Source organism: Fusarium verticillioides, chromosome 3, assembly GCF_000149555.1.
Source record: "Fusarium verticillioides 7600 chromosome 3, whole genome shotgun sequence".
Taxonomy (NCBI): Eukaryota; Fungi; Ascomycota; class Sordariomycetes; order Hypocreales; family Nectriaceae; genus Fusarium; species Fusarium verticillioides.
The window spans coordinates 116,850-142,894 of NC_031677.1; the positions used below are offsets into that span (position 1 = coordinate 116,850).

Sequence of the window (26,045 nt, forward strand, 5' to 3'; positions counted from 1 at the left end):
CGAATATCCGTATACGAGAGTACCATTACTGCGAAATGATGAAAGAGCGCGGGGAAATGTCTTAGCCAAAGTCATGGGGGCACCTCTGCATGAGAGAAATCCCCCCAAAGGCGACGGATATTGCGAGGAAATAGACCGGACTTCAACTCCATGACTCGGCCGAGAATATCTGAGCACGCCATGTTTAGGAAAGCGGGTGGTCAGGCCGTTTCAAGCAAGACCCCTGCCCAATGGGAATTGGCAGACCCATACGAGAAAGGGACCCTTTGCGAAGACAACGTGCTCTAGTGTCATGTAGGTCGACGGAGTTTATGGCTGAACCCGAACGCGAGCGAGGAGCCGAAGAAGAGAAGGGGGAGGGGGGAAGATGTGCTCCGGCCGAGGTTTGTTGCATTGGAAGAGGAGATCTCCAACAGATTTAGACAGAAACCCGAATTGGCGGAGGCCCTGTTACATTGCTTCAGCCTATGTTCAAGGATGTAGGGACAGCTCTGTTTTTTTCTTCTCTTTTCTCTTCCCTTTTTTTCTCCTTCTGTGCCTCATTTCACACCATATGCCTCTCTTATGATTGCACACTGAACCCGTTTGTGTTGCCCCGAAGCGAGAACAGTTTCTCTCAGTTCGCGAAACAAACAAACTTGACTTTGTTCTCAAACGAGTATACACCTCGTTACTGGCGTCTCTGAGGTCTTCCACCCTGTCTGTCCCGTTTACCCGTCTTGTCAGGCTATCTACCGCGCAAGTCGCCCCATCAACAACCTCGTCTTCCACCGACAGCTTTTACGAAAATTCAACCTGGCCGACTTCAGGTGGAGAGGAACCACAGAATAGGATTTGCGAAAATCCGGGGAGACGAAACGCAAAATCTCCACCAGCATAACCTGGGAATTACCCAATACGGACTATCTCCGACTTCGGCATACAGCTGAGACGTTCAAGATGAGTAGAGACGATGACTTGACTCGCGAAGAGTCAAGATCCCATGCCTTGACCCGCGAACCAACACGCGAAGAAAAGACTCGAGAGGCTATTGCCGAGGGTCACGATGCAGATATTCCTAGCAACATTGGCTTTATCCCCACGCCAGCAGACGAGCAAAGAAGAGCTAGTCTCACGAGTCATCGACGTGCAAGCCATGCAAGAGCCTCCCTGGATCCAGAAAAACATGCCGAGGGTGATGACGTGAGAGATGAGGAAGAAGGTGGTTCGCAAACGCAGAGCGAGAGCGATATTGTTTGGTGGGATGGTGATAAGGATCGCCAGAATCCGTACAACTTTGCGACTTGGAAGAAGGTCCTCAATTGTGTGCTCGTGAGCGCGCTGACGTTCGTCACTCCCTTGGCTTCTTGTAAGTGGCCTCTCTGTTCTATCTCGACATCGTGGTCTTTGATGCGTACTGAACGTCGAGGACATGCTAACATGACATAGCCATGTTCGCACCTGGTGTACCGCAACTTATGGTCGAGTTCGGCAGTCAAAGTCGTGAACTAGCATCCTTCTGTGTGTCAGTTTACGTCCTCGGTTTCGCTGCAGGACCTATGATCTTCGCTCCCTTATCGGAACTTTATGGACGTCAAATAGTCTATCACTGCTGCAATGTTGGTTTCATCGGTATGGACTACATCCTCACTACCTCCAGACTTCTCTAACTCTCTCAGTCTTCGTTATTGCCTGCGCCAAAGCTCCCTCGCTGAGCAGCTTCATCGCATTCCGCTTCCTCAGTGGCACATTTGGCTCGACACCCATCACCAACGGCGGCGGTACAATCGCAGATATGATCGTTCAGGAGAAGCGAGGTGCGGCAATGGCGAGCTTCAGTATCGGTCCGCTTCTTGGACCCATCATTGGGCCAGTCGTTGGTGGTGTTATCACTGATGCCCTAGGCTGGCGATGGGTATTTTGGATCATTGCTATCATATCCGGCGTCCTGTCCTCTATCTTCTTCTTCGCCTCTGAAGAGACCTACGCACCCGTCATTCTCGCACGAAAGACAAAGAGACTCCAGAAGGAAACAGGCAACGACCGCCTTCGATCTAAACTCGACGCTGGCCTCAGTCCCGCGGATTACTTCAAGCGCGGTATCCTTCGCCCATTCAAGATGCTCCTCTTCTCACCGATCTGCATCATTTGCGGTGTATACGTCGGTCTCGCATATGCATACCTCTACCTCCTCTTCACGAGTCTCACACCTCTGTTTATGAAAATCTACCACTTCAACACGGTTCACGCAGGCCTGACATTCCTTGGTCTTGGTGTGGGTAGTATGATTGGTGTAGCATACTTTTCTGTCTCGAGTGACAAGTACATGAAAAAGAAGGCTGCAGCTGCTAAGGAGCAAGGTATTGACGATCCCGCTGAATCAATGAGGCCTGAGAATCGACTCCCGCCCCTGAGGATTGGTGCCGTTCTGCTTCCGGCTGGTTTCTTCATTTACGGATGGACTGCTGAGTACCATACTCATTGGATTGCACCTATTCTTGGAACATGTGTTATTGGTGTCGGAAACCTGGTCATCTTCATGGTAGGCTCGTTACTCTTTATCGTGAACCAGACTAACATATCACAGTCACTGCAGATGTACCTCATCGACAGTTTCACCATCTACGCAGCCTCCGCCCTCGCCGCCAACGCCGTTATGCGATCAATCGCCGGTGCATTCCTACCTCTCGCGGGACTGCCAATGTACGATAAACTCGGTATGGGATGGGGAAACAGTCTCTTGGGCTTCATCGCTGCTGCGCTAATCCCTGCGCCGTGGTTGTTCATCAAGTACGGAGAGCATTTGAGAAAGAAATTTGAGATCAAGGATTTATAGACTACAAAGTGGACAGAATGGCGATTCTCATGCATACATAGAGGGAGCCCAGCATCTATTAGCATATTCATCTACGGAGCCATTTATTTGTTAGCCATACACCGCATTACCGCCTGAGCGAGAATGCTCCAATGGTTTTATAACGGAGCTCCAGATGAGGCGTTGATCTCACGCGCGAATGCATGGCCGTTGAATGCATGCAGCTGATGCGGCTCGAGCCGAACCGCCAGGGTCATGAGACAAAAGACGATGATGGAAACTTGCTATCACGAAAGAGGCGCCTTGTTAGGGAGCCCTTTCAGTGTTCATCTCACGATGCTGTACAACTGCGCAGCATTCACAAAATAGCCACTTCAGCGACTGAACATGGATAACTTGAGTCGTCTCAATGGTCTAACTTTGTCACAAGAACTCTGCCGAAAAGCACAGCCAGTGTCATCTCACCATGACAGCCCCTGCGTATAAACACCGGCGCCTTAATCCACTAGACCTACAGTAACATTATTTACTATGATGTAATGAATAAAGAGTTACAATCTACCTCAGTTTATATTAGATTTATCCAATGACTCAAGTCCCATGGGAAAGTTCTTTAGGCTCTATGCCATCTCTGAGTACCCTTCTCACCTCAGCACCTTATCCAAAGCTCATCTTGAAGGACCGACAATATCCCCCAAGTATCACAATCATGCCAGAATCGGTTGTCATCGACCCTTGATAAAGTCAGGCCACGCCTTTGTACACGGACCACAGAAAAGATAGACCCATAGGAGAGGAAAGAGAACCCAGGACCTTGATCCTAAATGGTAAAGACTCAGGCTAACTTAGCACAAGTTTAGGATAACTCTGCTAAATTTAGGATACCTGTTGCTGAGTTTACTTTGACACCCTATCTATATCAGGGTCTGATGTTTTCCTGCTCCTCGAGGCCCATCTCATCATATATCGTATCGTCAGGGATTAGTTAAGTAATGTACCCTTGAATCGATAGATCCGGACCCTAGCTCGGGGTCTTTCCATAGCTCAGCCCTTTAATCCTTGGCTGCATGTGCGGGCTGCGAGACTTCGGATAGGCGGGTCGCTAGGGACGCATGTGTTGATGCGAGAGATGTACTGGACAGTACACGGCGGGATGTCGGCCTGGTACCCGTAGTGTTTGGTCATATCAGGTCTACGACTTACTCTCTTGGAGACGCAATTCACAGAGACAGATGATATGATGTATAGGGACTTGCCCTGTTTATTCCTTTACGTGACTCAGAACTCGTAAACCAGTACCCTAACCTTGGAAACAACCATTGCCCTGTCTATCATTACTAATTTCGCATTAAACAAATCCCCATCACTCCAGGTTCATCTTTAAGAGACTTTTATGCTTTACTGAAGCTGGCCAATGCCGAGGTGCTCGGGGTCAGCCTTGACGATTCGGAGGGTGTTGGTGTTACCCATGCCGCCCTTCCAGCCCTGGACAACGACAACGGTGTCACCGGGGGTGAGGACGTTGAGCTGAAGAGCGTTGTTGACGGCCCACTTGATTCGGCGATCGACATCCTCCTGCCAGTTAACCTGGGTGAAGTCGGGCTTGGTCTCGGGGAACAGGAAGGGGTACACGCCACGGTACAGATGGGCGAATCGAGATGTGGTGGGGCTTCGAGTGACCATGAAGATGGGGCACACGGGTCGGTACTTGGAAAGCATGCGGGCCGACTCTCCGGAGGTGGAGAGGACAATGATACCGCCAGCACCGAGATCGAGGGAAGCGCGGACAGCAGCCATAGCGCAAGACTCGACAGTGGAGACGGGTCGCTTGACGAGAGTGCACATCTCCTCGAAGTGAGAAACGTAGGGGATGGTGTTCTCGGCCTTGAGGCAGGTCTCGTGCATTTCCTTGACAGCCTCAGAGGGGTAGCTACCCTTGGCTGTCTCACCAGAAAGCATGACACAGTCGGCACCATCAGTGATAGCGTTACCGACATCGCTGATCTCAGCACGGGTGGGGCGGGGGTTCTTGATCATGGACTCGAGCATCTGAGTAGCGCAGATGACGGGCTTGCCAGCGAGGTTGCACATGGCAATGAGCTTCTTCTGGGCAGCAAACACCTCAGCAGCGGGAATCTCGATACCGAGATCACCACGGGCAACCATGACACCATCGGTGGCCTCGAGGATCTCCTTGAAGTTGTTGAGACCCTGTCGGTTCTCGATCTTGGAGATGATCTGGATGTGCTTGCCCTTCTCGCCGAGAACCTCACGGATGTCATAGATATCCTGAGCGCGGCGGATGAAAGAGGCGAAAACCATGTCGACGTTGTTCTCAACACCGAACTTGAGATCGGCCTTGTCCTTCTCGGAAAGAGCGGGAAGATCGACATCAGTGTTGGGCAGGTTGACACCCTTCTTGGAGCAGATAGCACCGTTGTTGCGGGCCTTGACTCGGATGGTCTTCTCGTCCTTGATCTCGAGGACGTCGAAAGCGAGAACACCGTCGTCGACGTAGATGACACGGCCGGGCTCAATGACATTGGTAATGTTCTTGTAGTCGACGTACCTACAAGAGTTAGCTTGAGGAGTTACACCGTTTCTATTGTACTCACATGTTCTTGTCGTCACAGGCGGTGGCATAAGAATCGTCGGTGGTGATGTTCATCTCGTGGCCAGCACTGATGGGAATATCCTCATCGTTGGGAGTGTTACCCGTTCGGATCTCGGGGCCCTTGGTATCAAGAGCAATGGCAACATTGCGACCAGCGTGGGTAGCCTCGGACTCACGAGCGTTGTCAATGACAGACTTGTGGTACTCGTATGATCCGTGAGAGAAGTTCATGCGGACAACGTTAAGACCGGAATCTCGGAGCTTGTTGATGGCCTCAACAGAGTTGGTCTTGGGGCCAATGGTGCAGATGATGGAGGAGCGGCGGTAGTTGCGCTGAGGTCGGAAAGCGGTGTCGAGGGAGGCAAGCCATGAGATCTTGCCTCCGAACTCGAGGTGGTCCTGAGCGGTAGCAGCCATGACGCTTTTGGAATGCTTGTGTGAGGGTTTCTGAGCCATTGTGAAAGAAGCGATTAGCAAATGTTGAGTAGTGGGTGGGATGAGCTTGGCGGGGTAGCTCTGGTGCGAAAAGAATGAAGACGTGAGGAATTCAGCCCAGAACAGTTGGAGAAGACGGGAAATATATGTCTCTCTCAATCAACTGATATCAGCAGCCAACAAGTAGCAGAGAAGAAAGATCAGGTCGTTCTGCGGGCACTTGCTATGCAGGCCAACAGGGATGCATGCGTGAGCTGTAGGCAAAAAGTACATGGGGCTAACATGGATCTGATCTGACGTTAAGTGACGTGGTGGGAAAGGCGATAGTACTGGGGCGTGGCATTTCTCGGTGGGCAGAGCAGTCGGTGCGACACAGTCTGGCTGGCTTGGTTGGCGAAAAGGACAAAAGACGACCCATGAACTCAATAGATGGGCCGAGTACAGAATCGTCAGATAATCGCTAATCGGGCCAGAAGAACCGAGTCCAAACCCGAGACCTTGTCTCGTACTGTCAATGGATCGTAGGGGAAACCCAGTGTTTCTGAACTGCTACTGCAACCCAAAAGCCAGAAGCGCATCTGCAAAGACGGGTATATGCCACACCTCCATATCGCTATCGCTATCGCCATCACTTTTTTGGAGTGGCCGGTAGACCAAAACCCAAAGGCCCAAGCCACAGCCGACAGTCGTCTCCATTCATGTGCAGCAGCAGCAACAGTAGCAGCAGCATGTTGACTTACAGGAGTATATGGATTTTGTTGTACGAATGTTGCACCGTACGATAATAACCCAGTAGGATGATGTGGTCAGAGACGCAGAGGAACGTGCGCACTCTTCCTGGTATTATTTATTGACGACGTTCGATGGAGGGAGCTCGCAAAGGTCGAAGCGTAAGGGGGCGGGATGGGTACTAAAATCTGTTTTTGGTCGTTGGTAAGAAGAGGGTTGAGAGATGAGAAGGAAGAGAAGAGAAGAGAAGAAGAGGGAGAGAGGAAGAAATTTGGTGTGGTGACGATGATAATAATAAAAGACGGGAGAGCCCAGCCCAGCCCAGTTCAGTTGGCACAGCGCAGTGCAGTACAGCTAAGTAAGGTACAGCGAACGTTCAGGGGGTACTTTACTCTTGCCTCCCCAATCAACAAATATTTGTACCCTCACCGAGAAATCACGGCCATCATGACTGGAGGGGTACGAGCCAAGCATGGAGTAGCGCTACGGAATACTTGCCTCAGATGTACTTAGTACGGTGAATTCATAGCCCGCTTTGGCCAAATGTGTCTGAGCTCTGAGGTGTGTCGCTGTGGTTGAGATATGGAGAGCTTTTTTTTCGCCTTTTTCTTTTTTTTCTTTTCTTTTCTGGCGATCTGGTTCAGGAATTATGGGGAGCTGTTCCTTGCACCCCGCTTCCTGTGAGATGCAAGCTTACAGGCCTTGAATTAGTGTTGGAGTTGATTTATATGTTCGCAATGGTCTAAAGTCGTGATCCAACAGGTGTAAAGTAATATAAATCTGTATATTCTTCCGACAATATTCTCAAAATCTCCAAATAAAAGTCACTGTCTTGCCCGCCCTCGTCAAAGTCGCGTAGGTAGCTATTTTCTGTTCCCCCACCAAACTCGACCCCGCTATCGCGCTTGGGTGTTTGGTGGCTTTGCTTTTGCCATCCATCAGCATCGTTAAGTTACAGCGGCATATTCGGGGCAAAGCACTCCGCCCGCTACTGCAGCATCCGACAGTAGCTCTCCCCTCCCTCTACGAATTGTTCTCCCCAACCCCAAATCGGTAATTTTATCTGTCCCTCACCTCACCTTGCTTTGCTGATTTATGTTCGTATTAGCCAAATCTCAGGGTGGGTTATCTATCATATCGAATGCATTGGCCGTTTCATGAAACGCGCAAACAAATGTCAATCACCCCGCCACTCAAACGTGACCATAGTTAGGTTACCTCATCCCTTGACTCGATGGCAATTCGTTGAGTAGGTAGTGGCAGGGTACTTTGATGGTGCCAACAGAGTTGGAGTCAGAAAGCGCCTAGTTTTCTAACGAATAAAGTATCGCCCTCTCACCTTGGAAGCATTGGCCTCACCTGAGCTCGTAACGTCTCAACAACAGTCATCAAACTTTGATTGGGCTGAAATGCAAGGCCAATCAGTCAATTCCTTACCAGGCATGCTGCTACGATTGGGTTGAGGTTTGTCTTAGTATTGCATACTGCTAAGAAGCCTCTTGGCATGATACACATCAACTTCGCTTCTCATTGTCCTCTTCCTGTTCAGGCAGGACATTACGATACTGTTCATGAATGTTATGACAAGTGTTTTAGCCTGCATCTTCAGCAGAGTCATGTCTATGACGCGAGGGAATAAACGAGTCTTATCTATCGTTTCAACTGGACCTATCAACCCTTCAGCTCAACGTCTTTTTTCTTGGCTCTTGGTTCAGCCTAAGTCCAAGCCATCGACGTCGGTTCCAACCGTCCTTCTCCTGGGGGAATATACCACTCAAACACCTCTATCATGGCCGCGGAAATCACCATTGGGTCGCTATCATTCAGCTCTTTGAGATAGACCCCCATCTCCTGACTAACGTTAATTGATCGCATAGCTTAAGCCTTAGACTGACTATGGTTGACCGACATGTCGTTTCAACAGAAAAACAAATAAAAAACCAGCCGCCCCTCCCTCACCAATAAGCGCGAGTAATATGTCAAGCACAGCACATTGTATCGAGTAAAACGGCACTTTAAACGATGTTCGTTTTCAGATATCGGTAGATACCAAGCCCATTGGGTAAAAACTATGTTTGTCAGAAAAGATTGGCGGCGCGGGGGTCAATTGCTGCAAAAGAGGATCCCTCATGAGTGAGGGATTTTGCTTCATGACTCCCCCCCTCCTCGTCTTTGCTCTTCTTGGGATAGAACACGGCGATGCACTCGGCGATGTCTCTCTGGACCCTTGAACCCCTCTTGCGTCTGGACCGACAGATGTTGAGGTGAAGGGAAAAAACAGTCTTGAGTGGGTTCTCCTGTAAATAACGCCGATATGCCAGCGAACAAGCGGTTTTGTTTTTGACCGGCGACTACGAGACTAGCGGCGGCAACGTGCTGTAATGCAACATGATTATTGAGCCCCGTAGATTTTATCCAGGCGCATTTCTCTATCAGGAGCTTCCGCTGGGAATGTGAATCTCGAGATGAAGCATGTTGAGCTATTTACACCTTGAAGGGTTCCTCAGGAAATTCCGCTTTGGGATATTTCGAAGTCAGACCTACCATTCTATTTCGAGTCAAGTTATTTTAAGAAAGAAACATCCATGATACAGATGCCAATAATATCATCTCATGAGACATCTAGCATCTCACAATGTTTTGCATTGTAACATCCACTTGCAACAGATCCAAATGCCTGGGTCCCCATCTGTAACAGACATGAGAAACACGTGATGTGGCTCTACCCCGGAGCTTTCGGCGCCGGCTCGCCTGAGTCTCCACTATCGCCTGGTTCCCGCCGCTGTGTCTGTCGCATGACGACCGAGCTAGACCAAGGTTAGATCCAGAAAACGACTCCGTTCACGACGCTTCACACCGCGACTATCATCCAACTCCAAACGACACTCTACAATTCTTCCGCTGCAAACACTTACATCATGGTGGTATGTACCCTCTCTCTCCTCTGCCCCTATTCCCCCTGGAGCTCTGCCCGTGAGGCCTGGCAAGTCTAAAGACTCCTCTCACAGCTCCTCAACCTGCTGACTCTGGGACTCTGGTCAAAGGTTGGACGGTTGACACACTATGCCTTTGACGCCGTTCTCTGTAAGTCCAAGATACTTCTTTGTCGCCGCGACAGCGCAAAGCTAACACCGCAACAGTCTCGGCTTTCCTCGCCGGCATGAAGCGATCTACCGGCCTGACGTGAGCCTTAAACCCTCCGAATTACTCTCCGACACATCTAACAGCAAACGATAGTTTCAAGACTGACAAGGTCGCGGGCGAGAACAAGGAATTCACCGGCTGGATCGATAGATACCTCGGTGTCGGAGAATGGGTCATGGATCAATCCGTCGCGATCGCAGGCTCCAGCGGCTACTTTGAGCGAACCCGATGAGCGAATGGGACGACACCTTTTTAAGCTATCGATACCATGGACTTCCCACTCAGTTTTACAGCTGCAAATGACTTCAAAAACGACTTAACGATCGCGCGGAGGAAATGGCCAAAGCTACCTGATACGCGTTCGACGCGCTGGGTTTTCAGATAGGCGTTCGGATATATGACTAACTATGCATGTGAATTGGATCAATGATACTGATATTCAACTAAAGCCATGAGCTTCTATCCTGCTGTCGTGAATTCCTCTAGGAATAACCAACAACCTGAACCGGGTTATCTAAATCTGCCCATCCCTTCTTGTCATTATTCATAAGCCTAATCAACGTCCCAAACTCTTCATCCTAGTCGATCTTGGTTTGTTCTTTGTGTTCTGCCAGAAACTCGGCTGGGACCTCGTTCTCAGAGCTGACCCGTCTCAACACTACGCTCTGTTGTTGAGGGCTGTCCGGAGGATCACGATCGTGGTCCTCAAAATGAGATACCAACAAGTCAGCGGGAACTTCGTTATCGCTCTCATCGTGACTTTCTTCAGGCAGCTCCTCGGTTTCTCCCTCTGTGCTGTCTTGTGTCCCATTATGTTCTGGATGATCCTCTGTTGTGGCTGGTTCATCTGTGATTATTCCGAGCGTTCTCAGGAGTGCCTTTGCCTCGAGGAACGCCTCCAGCTCTGCGCCGATCGCGCATATGAGGAGATTCCAATGTTTTGATTCAGCCAGCTGTAATCGCTTCTCCAATTCCTCAACAACAGTGTCCATCTGGGGCAACTGGTCTCGTATCGCGGCTTGTTGCGGCTCTTGATCAGCATCTCCTGCTTGACTGGCTTTGATCAGTTCCCGCAATCTCGCCTCGAATTGTGCGACAAGCCCTGTAACTTCAGACCAAACCTCGGAACCTTCAATCAAAGCCTTGCGATCTTCTGATATCTGGGTCTTGCGACGCTCAAGCATAGCGATTTCTCCTTGCCACCACGTTCTAGCCATTTCTACCGTCCTGCGCTCTGGTCTTAGTTGCAGGAACTCGGTACCCCGTAGCATATCAGTATTCTCCTTGGACCGAGATTTCGCACCGGCGCCGAGAGCATCTATATCCAACGGTGTAACAGGGGGTCTTTGTATCAGTGCCCTTACTTCTGTGTCCACGTCTCGACCAGCAGCTCTGTACCCACTAAGGCCAGCCTCTCGTCGATTCTTAACATCCTCTATCTTCTCCCGCACCCATCTGCGCCGATTTCGCATTGCGATCAGTTTCTCTTCTAGAGCTCGTATGTCGTGATCCAAAGCCTGCTGTTCCGCCCCAAGCTCACGGAGCTCCTGGCCCAAAGGTTCTTCTTCGTCGTCTTCCAAGGCATGAAGCTCAGCATATATATCGTCCCTCCTCTTGCTCATTTTGTCAAGGTATGCCAGAGCATCCTTTCGTTGTTCTAGCGCCGTGTTAAGATGCGAGTTCTCTTCCGCTTTCAAGTCTGATAGAGCAGCCATGGCCCGCTGGAGACCAGCTCGAGCTGATTTGAGGCCGCGTGGCTTGCTTGGAGCGGGTTGTCGCACAGGTATAACACTTCCATCTGGCGCAGAGCGCACTGGCATATGTAATGAATTCATCATTCGTGATTTCGACGTAGCCGTCGAATAAAATGTACTCTCCCCAGTACCAGTATCGCTCCCAAAGTTGCTTTCGGAATCCCCATCTCCGCTACCAGCAACCAATCCTGAAGCTTGAAGGTCTAAAAGTTGTTGAATTTCCCGTTCTAAAGCCTTTTCTCGTCGTTGTAAGCTTCTCCATATTGAGTCGAGTCGTGGGCGATTGTCTAAGTGCTTCTGGCTGGGGCTATCACTCAGCCCAAAGCGACTTGGCGAAAGCAACCCAAACCCTCGCCCGCTATCGCTGTGATTCGGGGAGACTGACTGTCGTGTTGGATCTTGGTTCATCAAGAACGAGGATGCGATCGGAGGTGGTGGCCGTGCGAAGATAACCTTGGACTTTCTTCGAGAAGGTGAATTCTCATAACGATGCTTGCTGTCCCACGAAGCAGGTGATGAAGATCGCCGGGTCGATGTGGTAGAGGTCGGTTGAGCCGTTTTTCTAAGTCTCGGGCGTGGAAGTTCCTGGTCGAAGAGAGAGTCTTCACTCCGAGGTTCGAGCTCGTCTAAGTCATATTCGCTGACTTCTCGAATAGGAGGGCTACGGAGTGGGTTGTTGAGGAGTCGCTGAGTTGGACTGGAAATACGACCGAGGATAGAAGGAGAAGACATGGTCGTCTATAAGTAGAGATACGCGGGAATCGGGTTCGGGAATGATGAGAATGGTCGCAGTATTGAAGTTGTCGCAAACATTCGCTCGATTTCGGATAGACACGGCTTGAAGCTTTTATAGTTGTGGAGTCTGTAGTCGCAGTGCTTCACATTAGTTGAAGTATATCAGTGATATCGGTGGTAAGTGTCGTATAAGCTGTGATGTGTCGTTGAAGGTATTGGTAGTGATCATAAGAGACTTTTATTGATGAAACTTATTGATGGGATGGAAGCTTTGGACACGATCTGGGGTTGGCATGTGCCCATCTGCTCTGGGGGTGCACCTGGCCATGAGCTACCGCGATCCACAGGGCAGGGCGGGGAGTGGATCTGTACCACCGCGTCACGGGCTTATCTCCATGTGATGAAGGTCAATCATATGTTGAATATTTGATGATAGCTTCAACTTGAAGCTCGATTCATACTATGGAAAGGGGCCAGGGAATCAGTATCTCTCTTTTCATTGAGTTGGGTAATCCTCTGTAGCATATAGCTCAGTTCCATGTAATCTTCTTGATACCAGTAATGTGTACTACGCAAACCAGATGTCTCAAGATCACCAAGGTCAAACTCTAGGCTCAAAAAGGAGCACCACGTATAAGATATGACTTAAGTAGCTTACTTGATGAAGGCTTCATTAATAATACCCAACTTACTCTGGCTCGGTTATTCACGAAATATAGCAGACATTTGTGACCAGGGTTCTGAGATCTACAAATGCAAGTTTCGTCAAGAGGTTTGAAGCTTCCAAATTTCACGCGCCCTCCAGTGAGTTATTCATATTCATGCAAACCCGTGGCTGCGCTTCAAGCTCAGATATAGCGATACCTTCGAATAAGCCTTACATCATTTGAATCCTTCAAGAATAATATTTCTTGCTTGCCTAATCCTCTGCTCATACGAAAGACTGCTACCATCAGCCGGCAACTTTTCACCAACCCCTCTGCCCTTCTCCAAGTCAAACCGAACCAGACCGGGCCAGGCCAGACCGAAACCTTGCTTGCGCGAACGAGGAACCTTCCGTGTCGCATTCTTTCTTGCATCTCGTCAAAATTTCCGCTTCTTCTGCCTCGCTCACACAGGTCAATACCCTGAAGTCTCACTCTCGGACTTCTGCCCCAACCGAAGGAGCCTTCAAGCACCGCGACTTCTGCTGATCCTTTGGCTTACTTTACCAACTGCCGACGCCCGCGAGCCAGTTGAGCTGTAAGGGACACTTCTTTGCTCCACCTCGATTTTATTAACGACTACCTTCGTCTTGCACCGTCGCATACATTTCGCTCCTCAGACTCACCCTCGCTCAACGTTGCTGCTGTTCGCGCGCCAGGCCACCTGAGGCGAGTCGAGTCGAGTCAATCAGCCGCAGGCCAGGTCCGTCAAACAGAGGCCCCGAGCTACTAAGCCGAGTAACAGTCAAAGTATCCAGCGATGAGCCAATCACAGCAGTTCCCTCCTTCACTGCGCCAGGCGCAGGTGGACTCCATGTCTTCTGCATCTGCTCCTCGCGCTGGCTCTGGCTCTGGATCCGGCCCTCAACCCCAACCCCAGCACGACGAATTGCACATGTCGGGCTTGAGCCAAACTGGTGGTTCAATTTCCATGTCGCCTCAAGACTACGAAAACCCTCCTCAGATCAAGTTCGAGTCTTCGCCCTCAAACCTGCACTACAGGAACCCCTCCAACTCTTCGGTGCCCAACGTCCTCCAACCCGCTGGTGGCCTGTCCGCTCGCGGAGCCCCAGCCTCGCCCAACTTGCCCTCGCCGATGCAACAATCCTCTCCCGCTGCCTCATCCGTTCCTCACCAGCCGCCGACGCAAGGCCAACACCAGCAGCATCCTCATCACTCACAACAGCCGCTGCAGATCCCTTCTCAGCACGGCCAGCCTTCCCACGACTATTCAAACTCGCCCGCTGCCGCCGCCGCGAGCAAACCACCACTAGGCATGTCTCATAGCTATTCCCGCTCCAGCCCAGCCGCTGGCTACGATGGCTCTTCCAGTTACCACGCATACACGCCTACTACTCCTAGCGGTGCTTCATCTTCGCATTTAATGTCTCCAATCGATCCCGCCAGATACAATGCTCCAGGATCCCAGCGCACCATCTCCAACACCCCGCTTGGCCTAGCTGATATCCGTCCCCGCGCCGACTCGAGCATGTCCGATGGCCCTGGAGCTTCTATAGGTTATGACGCCAATAGCGCTCAGCCGGGAACAAGCAATTACCTCGCGCCATGGGCCATTTACGCTTTCGACTGGTGCAAATGGCCTGCCCAGGGCAATGGGGCTGGCAAGCTGGCTGTGGGGAGCTACCTGGAAGATGGTCACAACTTTGTGCGTCTCACGTACAATTGATCATGTACAATCGCTGACTCTTTTAGATCCAAATCCTCGATAGCCATATTACGCCAACGCCACAAGACGTCTACACACCTGGCTCGTCTAAATATAGCCTCGAGTTCACCAAGGCTGCTGAAGCTACCCACTCTTATCCTGTGACGCGGTTGCTATGGGAGCCTCCCTCGTCGCAGAAGCAGTCTACTGACCTGCTCGCGACTTCGGGCGACCACCTGCGATTGTGGTCTCTTCCCAACGAGAATCCTGCTACGCCTAGCAGCACCATCGGTCGTCGCGACAACCCTACCACCAAGTTGACGCCTCTCGCATTGCTCTCCAACTCCAAGACTCCAGATCATACTGCGCCGCTCACATCTCTCGATTGGAACACCGTTTCTCCCAGCCTTATCATTACTTCCAGCATAGACACAACATGTACCATCTGGGATATTCCCTCACTTACGGCCAAGACCCAGCTTATTGCCCATGATAAAGAGGTTTATGATGTTAGGTTCTGCGCCAAGAGTGTGGATGTTTTTGTTAGCTGTGGTCAAGACGGCAGTGTCCGTATGTTTGATCTTCGAAGCTTGGAGCACTCTACAATTATTTACGAGCCCACGGGTAAAGAAGAGCGAGGTGAGGTGCCTGTCCAGTCCTCTTTCACCATATACTGACATTCATAGATCCCAATGGTGGACGCGTTAGTCCAACACTCGCTCAACAAACGATGGCGAATCCTCCTCCGCTGCTACGGCTTGCTACTTCACCTCACGATACTCATCTTCTCGCTACATTTGCTCAAGATTCCAATGCTATTCGAATTCTAGACGTGCGACAACCCGGCCAGGCTTTACTCGAGCTACGAGGTCATGGTGGAAACGTTAACTGCATCGAATGGTCGCCTCACCGACGAGGTATGCTTGCTTCAGGTGGTGACGACTGCCAAGTTCTTCTCTGGGATCTTTACAACTCCAACCAGCCGATGAACGGTACTCCTCAGCAGGAGAATCCCAGAAGCCCCGTTGCAAGCTGGCAATGCGATTACGAGATTGGCAACCTTGGCTGGGTGCCTCAACTACCTGGCTCCGAGTACGGCGAATGGCTCGGAGTCGGCGCAGGACGCGGTATCTGGGGAACACGAGTCGCATGAACAGGCAGTACTGAACCGACTTAAATCATTTGTAAAGCGTGGGTCAGAGCTTGCAGTTATGTTCCAGAAACGTTACTCAATTCATGTAAAGTGTGGCTGGTTAAATGGCATGGTCGTTGCATTCCGCAAAGCCTGGAGTTTTCATTAGGAGGTCTTTCGAAAGTCTGATTGGGGGCATCTTCAAGATGCCAGTATCAAAACGTTGGGTTTGTCGATATAAAATCACGAACTTATATCCTGGACACTTGCGCTTTATAGGACGTCTTGTGCATGAGGGGGAGTTTGAGCGGCCAGATTGAGTTCTAGCTTGTGCAAAGCCTGGGAATGGGGGGACATAGAGGGCGGCGCTGGTGGGAGTCAGCGTTGGAGTCGATATAGATGATGAGAAGATATATGCAATATGATGACTATAACCAGATATCAATAAACCGTGGAGTGTTTGTATGTGAGTTGGTGGATCGTTGTCTGGTTGAATTCGGGGGACAGTCCTTCATGAGAACCATGAGAACTCGAGACTCGAAACGACCACGATACGACAAAGAAAAAGGCGACGGGCCAATCACATTACAGCCCTTGGACGTTGATTCAATGTCTCTCTACCTTACGTTGAGTACATCTATATCGACGCCAGTTTAAGGCCACCTCAAGATTCACTAAGGCTAGGCCTTCATCGAGCTATGGCTCTATACTATCGCTATGGTATCTATGAGTCGTAGAAATAAGGCACACAATTCTACAAGACTTAACAGAAGAAACGGGCTTACCGCAAACTATTTCAACATGTTTCCCCGTCAAGTGATAAATTAATGACCTTCGAGGGACCCACCGTAATTCTGCACAAGTCGGGACCCACCAATTACACGGTTGTGCATTGCACAAGGCCCGGCATTTTGCCGTCTGAAGCTCTAACATTGACTTGAAAGTTGCTTGAACCTCTTTCTTTATTTATCTTTGTCATCCATCAAGCGCCTTTTATTCTTCTTCTCTCGCATCGACGGCATTTATTACTTTCTTAATCTTACAACCTCCAGCGACCAGTCTCTCACCAATTATCGCAGACACGCTTTGTGTCGCGCGGCTCACTCGCCACCATGTCCTCTCACGACCCTTCGCGCTTCGACGACTCCGAAGATGAGGAAGATTTCAACCCAGCGCCCGCCGATATGTCCGACGAGGAGCAAGATGGCGACGACAAGAAGACAAAGCGCGGGAGCAGTCCTGCGCCTCGCGATGATGACGATGACGAAGATGAGCGACCGTCAAAGTCGCGACACGCTGATGACGATGGTGAGGAGGAAGAAGAGGACGAGGATGACAATCCCAAGCGTCGCGATGACGACGACGACGAAGAAGAAGAAGAAGAGGATGAGGAAGATGACGAGGACGAGGACGATGTCCAGCAGGTGAGCAGGCTCTGATTCTGCCAAGGCGCGTTGCCTGCCGGCCCTTCAAATACTGACCCCCTTTAGGGCCATCGCAGAAAGCGCAGAAAGGAACGAGGAGCGGCTTTCTTCGATATCGAAGCCGAAGTCGACGATGAAGACGAAGCCGAAGATGACGAGATGCTGGGTGAAGAGATAGGCGACTTTATCACAAACGACCATCCAGACGATATGGCCGAAACTGGTATTGACGATGACCGACGACATCGTGAGCTCGATCGCCGTCGTGAGATAGATTCAAGCATGGACGCCGAGAAACAGGCAGAGATCTTGCGGCAGCGATACGGTAATCGACGTTCTGGCAAGGGCTTCAGAGATGCATCGGTTGTTCCCAAGCGACTGCTCCTCCCTAGTGTGGACGATCCTAGCATTTGGGCTGTGCGATGTAAAGAAGGCAAGGAGCGAGAAGTTGTTTTCTCGATTATGAAGCGTATCGAAGAGAGGGCCGGCACTAAGGATGAGCTGGCCATCACTGCTGCGTTCGAGCGTGGAGGTACCGACTCTGTGATGAAGGGATTCGTCTACGTTGAAGCTCGCCGTCAAACCGACATTTTGAAGGGCTTGGACAGCATGATGAATGTGTATCCTCATTCAAAGATGGTTTTGGTCGATATCAAGGATATGCCTGAGCTGTTCCGCGTTTCCAAGACACCAAGTCTGGAGCCTGGAGCCTGGGTTCGTCTGCGAAGGCCCATGAAGCACAATGGTGATCTTGCTCAGGTCATTGATGTTACTGAAAACGGTCTTGAGGCTCGTGTTCGCTTCATTCCCAGATTGGACTATGGCATGCGAGACGACGCCTTCTCTTCAGTCACTGCCGATGGAAAACGAAAGCGACCATTCGGTATGGCTGGCCCTAAACCACCGCAGAGGCTCTTTAGCGAGGTTGAGGCCCGAAAGCGCCATCCTCGACATATCCAGGGAAACCCTACTGCCGGTACATGGACCTACATGGGTGACGAGTTTGAGAATGGCTTCCAGGTTAAGGACATCAAGATTCAACAACTTATTACTACCGATGTCAATCCTTCGCTAGAGGAAGTCACTAGATTCGCTTCAGGCGCTGAGGATGGCACTGAGAATCTTGATTTGAAGGCGCTGGCCCACAGTCTAAAGGACAGCAATGCTCTGGCTACGTACCTACCTGGCGATATTGTCGAGGTATACACTGGCGAGCAGAAGGGTGTTGTTGGAAAGGCGATGCGAGTTCATTCCGATGTCGTCTCGATCACTGTCACTGAGGGTGATCTTGTTGGCCAGGAAATCGACGTTCCTATCCGATCCCTTCGCAAGCGCTTCAAGATTGGTGATCACGTCAAGGTCATTGGTGGTAGCAAGTTCCGCGACGAGGTCGGAATGGTTGTCAACATCAAGGACGACCAAGTTACTCTTCTGACAGATCAGACCAACTCTGAAGTCACTGTCTTTAGCAAGGATTTGCGTGAAGCTAGTGATATCGGTGGTCAAGGATCACTAGGTCAATACTCTCTTCATGATCTGGTGCAACTTGATCCTACGACTGTGGGATGTGTTGTCAAGGTTGATCGCGAGTCGCTCGTTGTTCTTGACCAATTTGGAGACACTCGCCAGGTTATGCCATCCCAGATTGCCAACAAACTTCCAAAACGAAAGACTGCTGTTGCCGCTGACCGCAGTGGCTCTGAGATCAGACTTGAAGATGTAGTCAAGGAGTACACAGGCCAACAACGACAGGGCAAAATTATTCACATTCATCGCTCGTATGTCTTCCTACACACCAACGATAGCAAGGAGAACGCTGGTGTCTTTGTCACCAGGGCCAGTATGGTCAACACTGTCGCGGCCAAGGGAGGTCGTGTCGCTGCTGCATCCTCTGGACCTGACCTGACAGCGATGAATCCAGCACTCAAGCTTCACAAGAACGGGGCAGAAAACAAGCCCGTGCAACAACCCAGATCATTTGGCCGAGATAAGGCAATTGAACAGACTGTTATTATCAGGAAGGGAGCCTATAAAGGTCTTTTGGGTATTGTCAAGGATACAACAGACACCCACGCCCGGGTCGAGCTTCATACGAAGAGCAAGACTATTACGGTGCCCAAGGATAGTCTGAGCTTCAAGAACAAGCTGACTGGAGCTACAATTGACATCGCTAGCCGGGGAGGCCGTGGTGGATATGGTGGTGGTGCTGGACGGGGAGGTGGTGGTGATCGTGTGCCAGGATGGCAGGGCGGTTCTCGCACACCTATGGCAGGTAGTGGCTCAGACAGAGTGCCTGCTTGGGGATCACGAAGTAAGTTTCTTTGCAATTGGTTGGTTTTGACATACTAACAACACGTAGCACCCGCAGCTGCAAGCGGACGCACACCCGCTTGGAAGGCTCCAGATATGTCCGGAGCCCGAACTCCCGCGTGGGCCGATGGTTCACGAACCGTCAATCCTTACGACGGCAACCGTACTGCTTATGGCTCTGGTGGACGTACACCTGCCTGGCAGGCCGGTGGAAGGACTCCTGCTCCTGGCGATGCTTTCGGTGCTGGCTCACGTACGCCTGCATATGGCGGTGGTGGAGACAGCTGGGGCTCAGGATCCAAGACTCCTGCTTGGGGAGTATCTGCGCCAACTCCTGGAGCTAGTGGAAACGACTCATGGGGAGGTTCAGGCGCTTATGATGCCCCTACACCCGGTGTTGGTCTCGGTGCCCCAACTCCTGGTGCGTTGAGTGCTCCTACACCTGGTGCCTACTCAGCACCGACTCCCGCTGCCATCAGCGCACCTACACCAGGAGCTTCATGGCAAGGTGGATGGGGAGCAGACTCGGCTCCTACTCCTGCGGCTGGTGCTCCCACGCCTGGTTATTATGGTGCTCCTACGCCGGCAGCATATGCTCCCCCGGAGACTCCCGCCGCCACTGGTCCTCGATACACTGATGACGATTGATGGAGAGGGGAGCTATAGTAAGATGATAAGGCATAGGCTGGTAGTTCATGGGTTTGCAAAAGGCGTTTTGGAAGATTAAATATTGTATAATCAAAATCTATAGCAGAACGCTGGTCAACATTGAAGATTCGAAGTGAGATTAGAACTTTGAGTGAGCTCCAATTGAGTTGACTGTTGATATGAGAATTTGGCTGCCAAAATGTCGATCGAACTTTGGTGTTGTGAGATTTTGAGCCAAAGCTATGGCTTTATCGATAAGGACTTGGTGATGTTTTCCTACTTGAATTCGCGAATCTTGAACTTCAAGCAACTTTACGACACTCCAACACGACCAATTGCGCTCAAGTGGCACATTTATTTTCGCAGAAATAATGTCATTGCGAATTGCGCCTCGAAAAGTGGCATCAAGTGCCCTCCCTCGAACCTCGCGCCTCGAATGTCCTCTCCTCCGCCATCGCACCTCAAAATGCGCATTCTCAACGTCACGACCCCCCAGCCGCCGACAACAAATTCCAAGCGCAGTTGACTCTGCTAAACTTGGGGAAAAGCCCGCCAAGACTACCATAACCCTGACAACATCCGAGCAGTCTGCAGAGAACGCAAAGAGTATGCTCGAAAAGGCTACAAGACTGGCACAAGAACGAGAAGAGAAACTACGACAGGCACGAGCAGCACGACTAGGGAAGCTTTCTACAAATTCAGAGAAGAGGCAAGATCCAAGGGATAATCTGGCATCCAGTGAGAGAAGGGAAAAGGCAAGGCAGGCTGAGGAGAGATCGAACACGGCTGAGGAGAAGAAGAGGACTGGATTGACGAAGGAAGAGAGGGAGAAGGCGGAGAAGGAAGATTACAATAGGAGACACAAACAGCTGGAGAGATTCTGGCTGAAGTTCATGGTTGGGATGCCGATTGTGTTGGTTGTTGGTTATGAGCTGTTCCAAAGGCGTCAGTTATTCCGTTTGTTGCCGAGAGATGCGCTAACATGGTGTAGTTGTTATGGGGAAAGAACAAAAGGTCATGCCGTATAAACAGGCCAAGATCAATAGAGAGAGGGAGGAGAGAGAGAGGCTTGCGAGGGAGAGTGCTGGGAGTGTAGGGACGGAATGAGCGAGGAGTGTGATGGGGATTTACGGCTCGGGGGGGGGAGTCAAAGAAGCTCTCAGCCGGGGCTGCGGGAAGCTCAACGGTGCTAGGGTATGTATTGTTGTAATCTAACGTGTACGATATGTTGGATGTTGAAAGAAAGACACGAAAAAGCAAGACGCCACGGCTAGAAAGGTGGTGTTATGGTATGGACGTTAATATCCGTCTGACAGCGGATGCCAAGTTCAAAGCGGGAATAATGACATTGGCCAATGCTCTCTTCTTTGTCGTCACCACTACGATAGAAGTTTTGGGAAGTTGGCTTCACAACTGGCTCAGGGGATCGATCAGGGACAAGTAAATGGTTGCCCAAGTCATAGTGTATATATCATATGTCCATCTAAAATAGACACAAAAAAGTAACAAGTAATTACATAAAAATGCTAACGTTCAAAGTCGTAGAATATGAAAAGAATGTTTTTCTCCGACTCCTCCCCCCAAACCCATATTCTATCCGTTTTTCCATCATGGGCAGTGCTTACTTGGATTGCTGGCACTTGAAGCAATCCTGCTCGTAGAACTGGACCCAAGAAGTGCTCTTCTTATTGATCTTTCCACCCTTGTACAGCTTACACTTGGCAGCGCTGTTGTAGAACGCAGGCTGGTAGCTAAAGTACTTGCACTCCTTTCCATAGTCAATACAGCTCTTGGCACAGTTCTCAAGGCACGACGCATCGCCCGCAACATTGATCTTGTCCTCCTGGCAGATCTCACCGCGCGTTCCGCAGTGCGTGTCCTTGGCGCACTTCTCAAACGCAGGGACGTACTTGGAGCACGTAGCAGGCGGTGTAGGCGTAGGAGTGTTGGAGCATGTGTAGCAGGTATCGAGGTCGTAGAACTTGACGCCCGTGTTGCAGGGGGTGAAGCTGAGCTGGGAGAGGGGTGCGGAGTAGAGCTGGCAGTAACCGCCGGTGCTGCGGAACTTGGGGCTGTAGGAGAAGGTCCTGCAGGTGAGGGTTGTGCCGCAGAGCTTGCCGCAGGCGTTGACGTCGGTGACGGCCGTGGCCTGGCCGAGCTTCTGGGTGGAGCGGCAGGAGACCTTGCCTTGCTTGCCGCAGGTTGAGGGGGCGTTGGGGAGAGGGATGTAGTTGGTGCAGACGGGGGCTTCGGTGGTTGTGGTGGGAGCTTCGGTGGTGGACTGAGCTTCGGTTGTGGTGGTTGTAGGAGCCTCAGTGGTAGAAGCAGCTTCAGTGGTAGAGGCAGCCTCAGTAGTGGTGGTAGAAGCAACGCCGGCCTCGGTAGTGGTGGTTGAAGCAGCGCCAGCTTCAGTTGTAGTGGTTGAACCCTCACCAGCCTCGGTGGTGGTTGTAGAAGCAACAACAGCTTCAGTGGTGGTGGTAGAACCCTCACCAGCCTCAGTAGTAGTGGTAGCAGTAGTCTCAACAGCAGCCTCAGTTGTCGTGGTAGATACAGCAGCCTCAGTGGTGGTAGTAGCCTGAGCACAACCAGCATAGCAGACCTCAAAATCGTAGAACTCAGACTCCTCAGCAGAAGCACAGCTGTCGATCTGCAGCTGGCTCACAGTGAGACCCCAGAAAGTGCAAGTGTTGGCAGAAGCCTTGTAAGCAAAGGACTTGCAGCCAGAAATCTCGCTACACTTGGCGGCACAGTCGTTGGCGCTGGTACCAGGGCTGTCGTTGAGAGAGTCCTTGTTAGACTTGCCCTTGACGGCGCAGTTTGCGGCGGGAGGGTTGGGGACGGGAGTGTAGCCGGTGCAGACGGAGTCGGTGGTGGTGGAAGCAGCTTCAGTGGTTGTAGATCCAGCACCAGCTTCAGTGGTGGTAGTAGCGGTGGTATCAACACCAGCGGCTGTGGTGGTGGTAGTGTCAGAACCGGCCTCGGTGGTAGTAGTGTCAACGCCAGCAGCAGTGGTAGTGGTACCAGATCCAGCCTCAGTAGTTGTTGTTCCGCTCTCAGTAGTAGTAGAACTACCCTCATCACAAGAATAGCAAGCCTCAAAGTCATACAACTCAAGGGCAGGAGTGCCGGCCGTATCGGGATTCAAGGTGCTAAGTTGGACCTTGTACAGGTAGCAAGTGTTGCTTGCGTCCAGACCGAATGAGAGACACTTATCATTAACAACGGTGGAACTACGGTACATACCGCACTGGCGGGCACACTCTTCAATGTCGAGATTAGGGATGCCAATGAGCTGGGCCATGAAGGCAGCGAAGCCGTTGGGAGCGCCTCGGACGGCACAGTCGGATGCAGGGGGGTTGGCAACCTGGGTATAGGCTGTGCAGCCGGCGGAGGTTGTAGTCGTGGCAGCGGCTGTTGTTGTGTCTGTGTTGGCTGTGAGAGTCTCGGTAGCTGAGGTCTCAGTGGTAGCGCCAGGAGCAGTTGTGGCCTCGGTCTGAGAGCCAGTGGCTGAGGTCTCAGTGTCGGTTGTGCCCGTAGCATAGGCTGTACCAGAAGTCTCGGTCTCAGATCCTGTGGCAGTTGTTGTTCCAGTCTCGGAACCAGTAGCTGAAGTCTCTGTATCTGAGCCGGTAGCAGTTGTAGTTCCAGCTGAAACAGTGCCAGTGGTCTCGGTAGCAGAACCAGTAGCGGAGGTCTCAGTCTCATATGAAGTAGTCTGAGATCCAGTGGCAGTCTCAGTACCAGAGGTAGTTGTGCCCTCACCACATCCGAAGCAAAGGTCGAGGTCATAGAAGTGGCTAGCATCAGAGCCCTCGTTGAACGTATATCCGAGTGAAGAAACGGGGGCATTGTACAGGGTACAAGAAGTATCCTTGATGGAGAAAGACTTGCAGCCAACAGTCATACCACAAGTGTTACCACAGGCAGCATAGTCGGTAACAGTGATAGGAGATCCAATGACCTTGTCAGCGCAGTTGGGGGCAACACCAGTCTTGCCGCAATCAGCGGGGATGATCTCAGTGTAAGGAGTATAGTGAGAACAAGCAGCCTCAGTGGTGGTGGTAGCAGCAGTCTCAGTAGTAACAGTGGAAGAAAGAATGTCGGTTGAGCCAGAAGTAGTCACAACGGCAGCGGTTGAACCACTCGTTGTGACGGGCTTGGGCTTACAAGGGCTGGCGTCGGCCACGGCCAGAGCAGCCAAGATGGCTGCAAAGACCTTTAAGGAAGGCATTGTGGAGGGAAATGGGTATTAAGCTATTACAGTAGATGTAACGATTGTAAGTGAGAATAAAAGATCCTCGTGTAGTGAGTGAGTGGAATGTAGTTGGTATCAAGTCAAGTCAAAAGAGTGACGGGGTAATATGCACAGCAACAGCAAGAAAAGAAAGAGAGAGTTATTACCGCTGACGAACAGTCACAAAAGCGAACGAACGTACGATAGCCGGATATATAAAGAGTCTTGCATCGAATTCTTGGCTTAATTACCGATCCGTCCACCTCCATCGCCGCTGGCACGATCCATCCAGCAAGCGAAGTCACTTGGGCGCCAAAGATCCTCAAAGTGCGCCGTACCGTTGTAGCCATCTTCTGAATCTGGACGTGACCCGGGTGAAGCTATTACGGTTCGGGGATGGGAGAATCGATAGCTTGCGGTGTTGTGGTGGGGAGGAGGGTGGCTAGTCAGGGGTGAAGACCGTTTGGTGGCGCTTTGGTTCATAAACGCTACGGGAAATAAAATGAAACATACAGGTAAGCCTGGTAAGGGTTGCTGAGGATGGGGTTTTGTTAGGGCAGAGTACGGAGAGTAATAACCCTAAGCAGTAGTGGTTTTGGTGATAGGAGGGAGTGTCTCGGTGAGTGGGAGACGTGCCGGTTCCTGAAACGTGAGACTGGATGGCAGGTGAAGGTATCGAGATATTAGCGAGGTTCCTCATCTTTGCGGATGATAGGATGAATGTCACTGACAATGAGAGTGTTCTTTGAAGGCATTCTCCAAATCCCATGCCCATCAACCGCCTCATAACGCCACCACCATCCACAACACTGATCCCTCATCACCAACTCACGCCCTCAAAGAAGCCGACAAACAATGACGTCTACCAACAATCTTGGCCAATGCCGACAATCCGACCTTCAAGCCCTCACTTCACCGTCTACCGTAACAGCAGACATGACCAGCTGAACTACGGATCTGGCCTAACAAATGCACCCCAGTCAACCACCTTCTTAGCGCCACTGTAATTTAAACCACTTTTCGCGCCGTGGCGTCGAGAAAGGGGAGGGACTGCGTACGCCTCCTTTTGCTGTCAGAGCAGTTCGTATCGGATCTATTGAGAAACTATCGACGGATGAGATGATCGATAGATCGTGGAGTTTTTGGGAGAAAAGCCTCAGTCGCGATTGTCATTTTGTACTCGGCCGAGATGATGATGTTTTGCAGAGGTTCAGTGGGTGTAAGTGAGTGAGACCCGCAGAATGTTTCTTCGTTTAAATTGTTTTGTTTGTAACAAAACGCAGGTACCAGATGGAATCGCATGTTCATTTCTTGGCAGGGGAAACACTCAGACCCTCAACTCACAAAGACTCACTCTCATCACATGGAGAGTCACAGTTCTCTCGGCGTTGTCGTCGTCCGAGAAAACATGGCTTGACATGGTCTCGTTTCAACTAACGCTTACTCCACCGACGTCAGCCTGAGCTAACTCCACTAAGAATGGCTTCTTTCCTTTTTTCTTTCTGGTACTTTAGAAGATAAAGAACATTAAAAAAAACGTGGTGGGTGGGACACAGGAATAGCGGAATAAGGCTAGACAATGTTCATGTTTGCGAGCTAGAACGATTTGACCCATAACGTAATCTTACGATGAGCCGATAAGGGCTTGGCAGAGCGATTGCGGACCCGAGAATTTGGAACACTGTGGAAGTGGAAGACGAAGTGGAAGAAGTGGAGGCT

At 50.9% G+C, this 26,045-nt stretch overlaps 9 protein-coding genes across 12 annotated transcripts; 6 read left to right on the top strand and 3 right to left on the bottom strand.

The window, feature by feature from the left end:
* Positions 1 to 939: 939 nt before the first annotated feature.
* Positions 940 to 2,815, top strand: FVEG_12777 (hypothetical protein; the record flags this gene model as incomplete). The annotated part of the gene is made up of 4 exons (XM_018902141.1): positions 940 to 1,348; positions 1,429 to 1,611; positions 1,659 to 2,521; positions 2,567 to 2,815. The coding sequence occupies 4 exons, from the start codon at positions 940 to 942 to the stop codon at positions 2,813 to 2,815; spliced, it is 1,704 nt and encodes a 567-aa protein (XP_018760788.1).
* A 343-nt stretch (positions 2,816 to 3,158) lies between these two features.
* FVEG_12776 (pyruvate kinase) lies at positions 3,159 to 7,106 on the bottom strand. Of its 3 annotated transcripts, XM_018902139.1 has the most exons (3): positions 6,584 to 7,106; positions 5,410 to 5,855; positions 3,159 to 5,363 (listed from the first exon to the last, which is right to left on the bottom strand). In XM_018902139.1, the coding sequence occupies exons 2-3, from the start codon at positions 5,823 to 5,825 to the stop codon at positions 4,193 to 4,195; spliced, it is 1,587 nt and encodes a 528-aa protein (XP_018760786.1). In that variant the 5' UTR covers positions 5,826 to 5,855; positions 6,584 to 7,106; the 3' UTR covers positions 3,159 to 4,192. The 3 variants fall into 3 exon arrangements, with proteins under 3 accessions (XP_018760786.1, XP_018760785.1, XP_018760787.1); XM_018902138.1 differs by having other exon boundaries at positions 5,410 to 7,095; XM_018902140.1 differs by having other exon boundaries at positions 4,031 to 5,855; positions 6,584 to 6,887.
* Positions 6,303 to 7,942, top strand: FVEG_17341 (hypothetical protein). Its single transcript, XM_018906595.1, has 2 exons — positions 6,303 to 7,625; positions 7,681 to 7,942. Exon 1 carries the CDS (start codon positions 6,747 to 6,749, stop codon positions 7,083 to 7,085), a length of 339 nt encoding a protein of 112 aa, XP_018760784.1. The 5' UTR covers positions 6,303 to 6,746; the 3' UTR covers positions 7,086 to 7,625; positions 7,681 to 7,942.
* A 1,109-nt stretch (positions 7,943 to 9,051) lies between these two features.
* On the top strand, positions 9,052 to 10,464 carry FVEG_12775 (hypothetical protein). 2 transcript variants are annotated; one of them, XM_018902136.1, is made up of 4 exons: positions 9,052 to 9,496; positions 9,581 to 9,656; positions 9,713 to 9,755; positions 9,810 to 10,464. In XM_018902136.1, exons 1-4 carry the CDS (start codon positions 9,491 to 9,493, stop codon positions 9,946 to 9,948), a joined length of 264 nt encoding a protein of 87 aa, XP_018760782.1. In that variant the 5' UTR covers positions 9,052 to 9,490; the 3' UTR covers positions 9,949 to 10,464. The 2 variants fall into 2 exon arrangements, with proteins under 2 accessions (XP_018760782.1, XP_018760783.1); XM_018902137.1 differs by having other exon boundaries at positions 9,052 to 9,656.
* Positions 10,022 to 12,490, bottom strand: FVEG_12774 (hypothetical protein). The gene has a single exon (XM_018902135.1). The coding sequence runs from the start codon at positions 12,200 to 12,202 to the stop codon at positions 10,295 to 10,297; it is 1,908 nt and encodes a 635-aa protein (XP_018760781.1). The 5' UTR covers positions 12,203 to 12,490; the 3' UTR covers positions 10,022 to 10,294.
* A 631-nt stretch (positions 12,491 to 13,121) lies between these two features.
* On the top strand, positions 13,122 to 16,177 carry FVEG_12773 (hypothetical protein). Its single transcript, XM_018902134.1, has 3 exons — positions 13,122 to 14,575; positions 14,623 to 15,214; positions 15,262 to 16,177. Exons 1-3 carry the CDS (start codon positions 13,670 to 13,672, stop codon positions 15,726 to 15,728), a joined length of 1,965 nt encoding a protein of 654 aa, XP_018760780.1. The 5' UTR covers positions 13,122 to 13,669; the 3' UTR covers positions 15,729 to 16,177.
* A 437-nt stretch (positions 16,178 to 16,614) lies between these two features.
* On the top strand, positions 16,615 to 20,329 carry FVEG_12772 (transcription elongation factor SPT5). The gene is made up of 3 exons (XM_018902133.1): positions 16,615 to 17,131; positions 17,198 to 19,442; positions 19,491 to 20,329. The coding sequence occupies exons 1-3, from the start codon at positions 16,820 to 16,822 to the stop codon at positions 20,087 to 20,089; spliced, it is 3,156 nt and encodes a 1,051-aa protein (XP_018760779.1). The 5' UTR covers positions 16,615 to 16,819; the 3' UTR covers positions 20,090 to 20,329.
* Positions 20,330 to 20,332: 3 nt separating this feature from the next.
* On the top strand, positions 20,333 to 21,621 carry FVEG_12771 (hypothetical protein). Its single transcript, XM_018902132.1, has 2 exons — positions 20,333 to 21,034; positions 21,081 to 21,621. The coding sequence occupies exons 1-2, from the start codon at positions 20,461 to 20,463 to the stop codon at positions 21,194 to 21,196; spliced, it is 690 nt and encodes a 229-aa protein (XP_018760778.1). The 5' UTR covers positions 20,333 to 20,460; the 3' UTR covers positions 21,197 to 21,621.
* Positions 21,511 to 25,676, bottom strand: FVEG_12770 (hypothetical protein). The gene is made up of 2 exons (XM_018902131.1): positions 25,058 to 25,676; positions 21,511 to 24,981 (listed from the first exon to the last, which is right to left on the bottom strand). The coding sequence occupies exon 2, from the start codon at positions 24,321 to 24,323 to the stop codon at positions 21,711 to 21,713; it is 2,613 nt and encodes an 870-aa protein (XP_018760777.1). The 5' UTR covers positions 24,324 to 24,981; positions 25,058 to 25,676; the 3' UTR covers positions 21,511 to 21,710.
* Between the last annotated feature and the right edge of the window lie 369 nt (positions 25,677 to 26,045).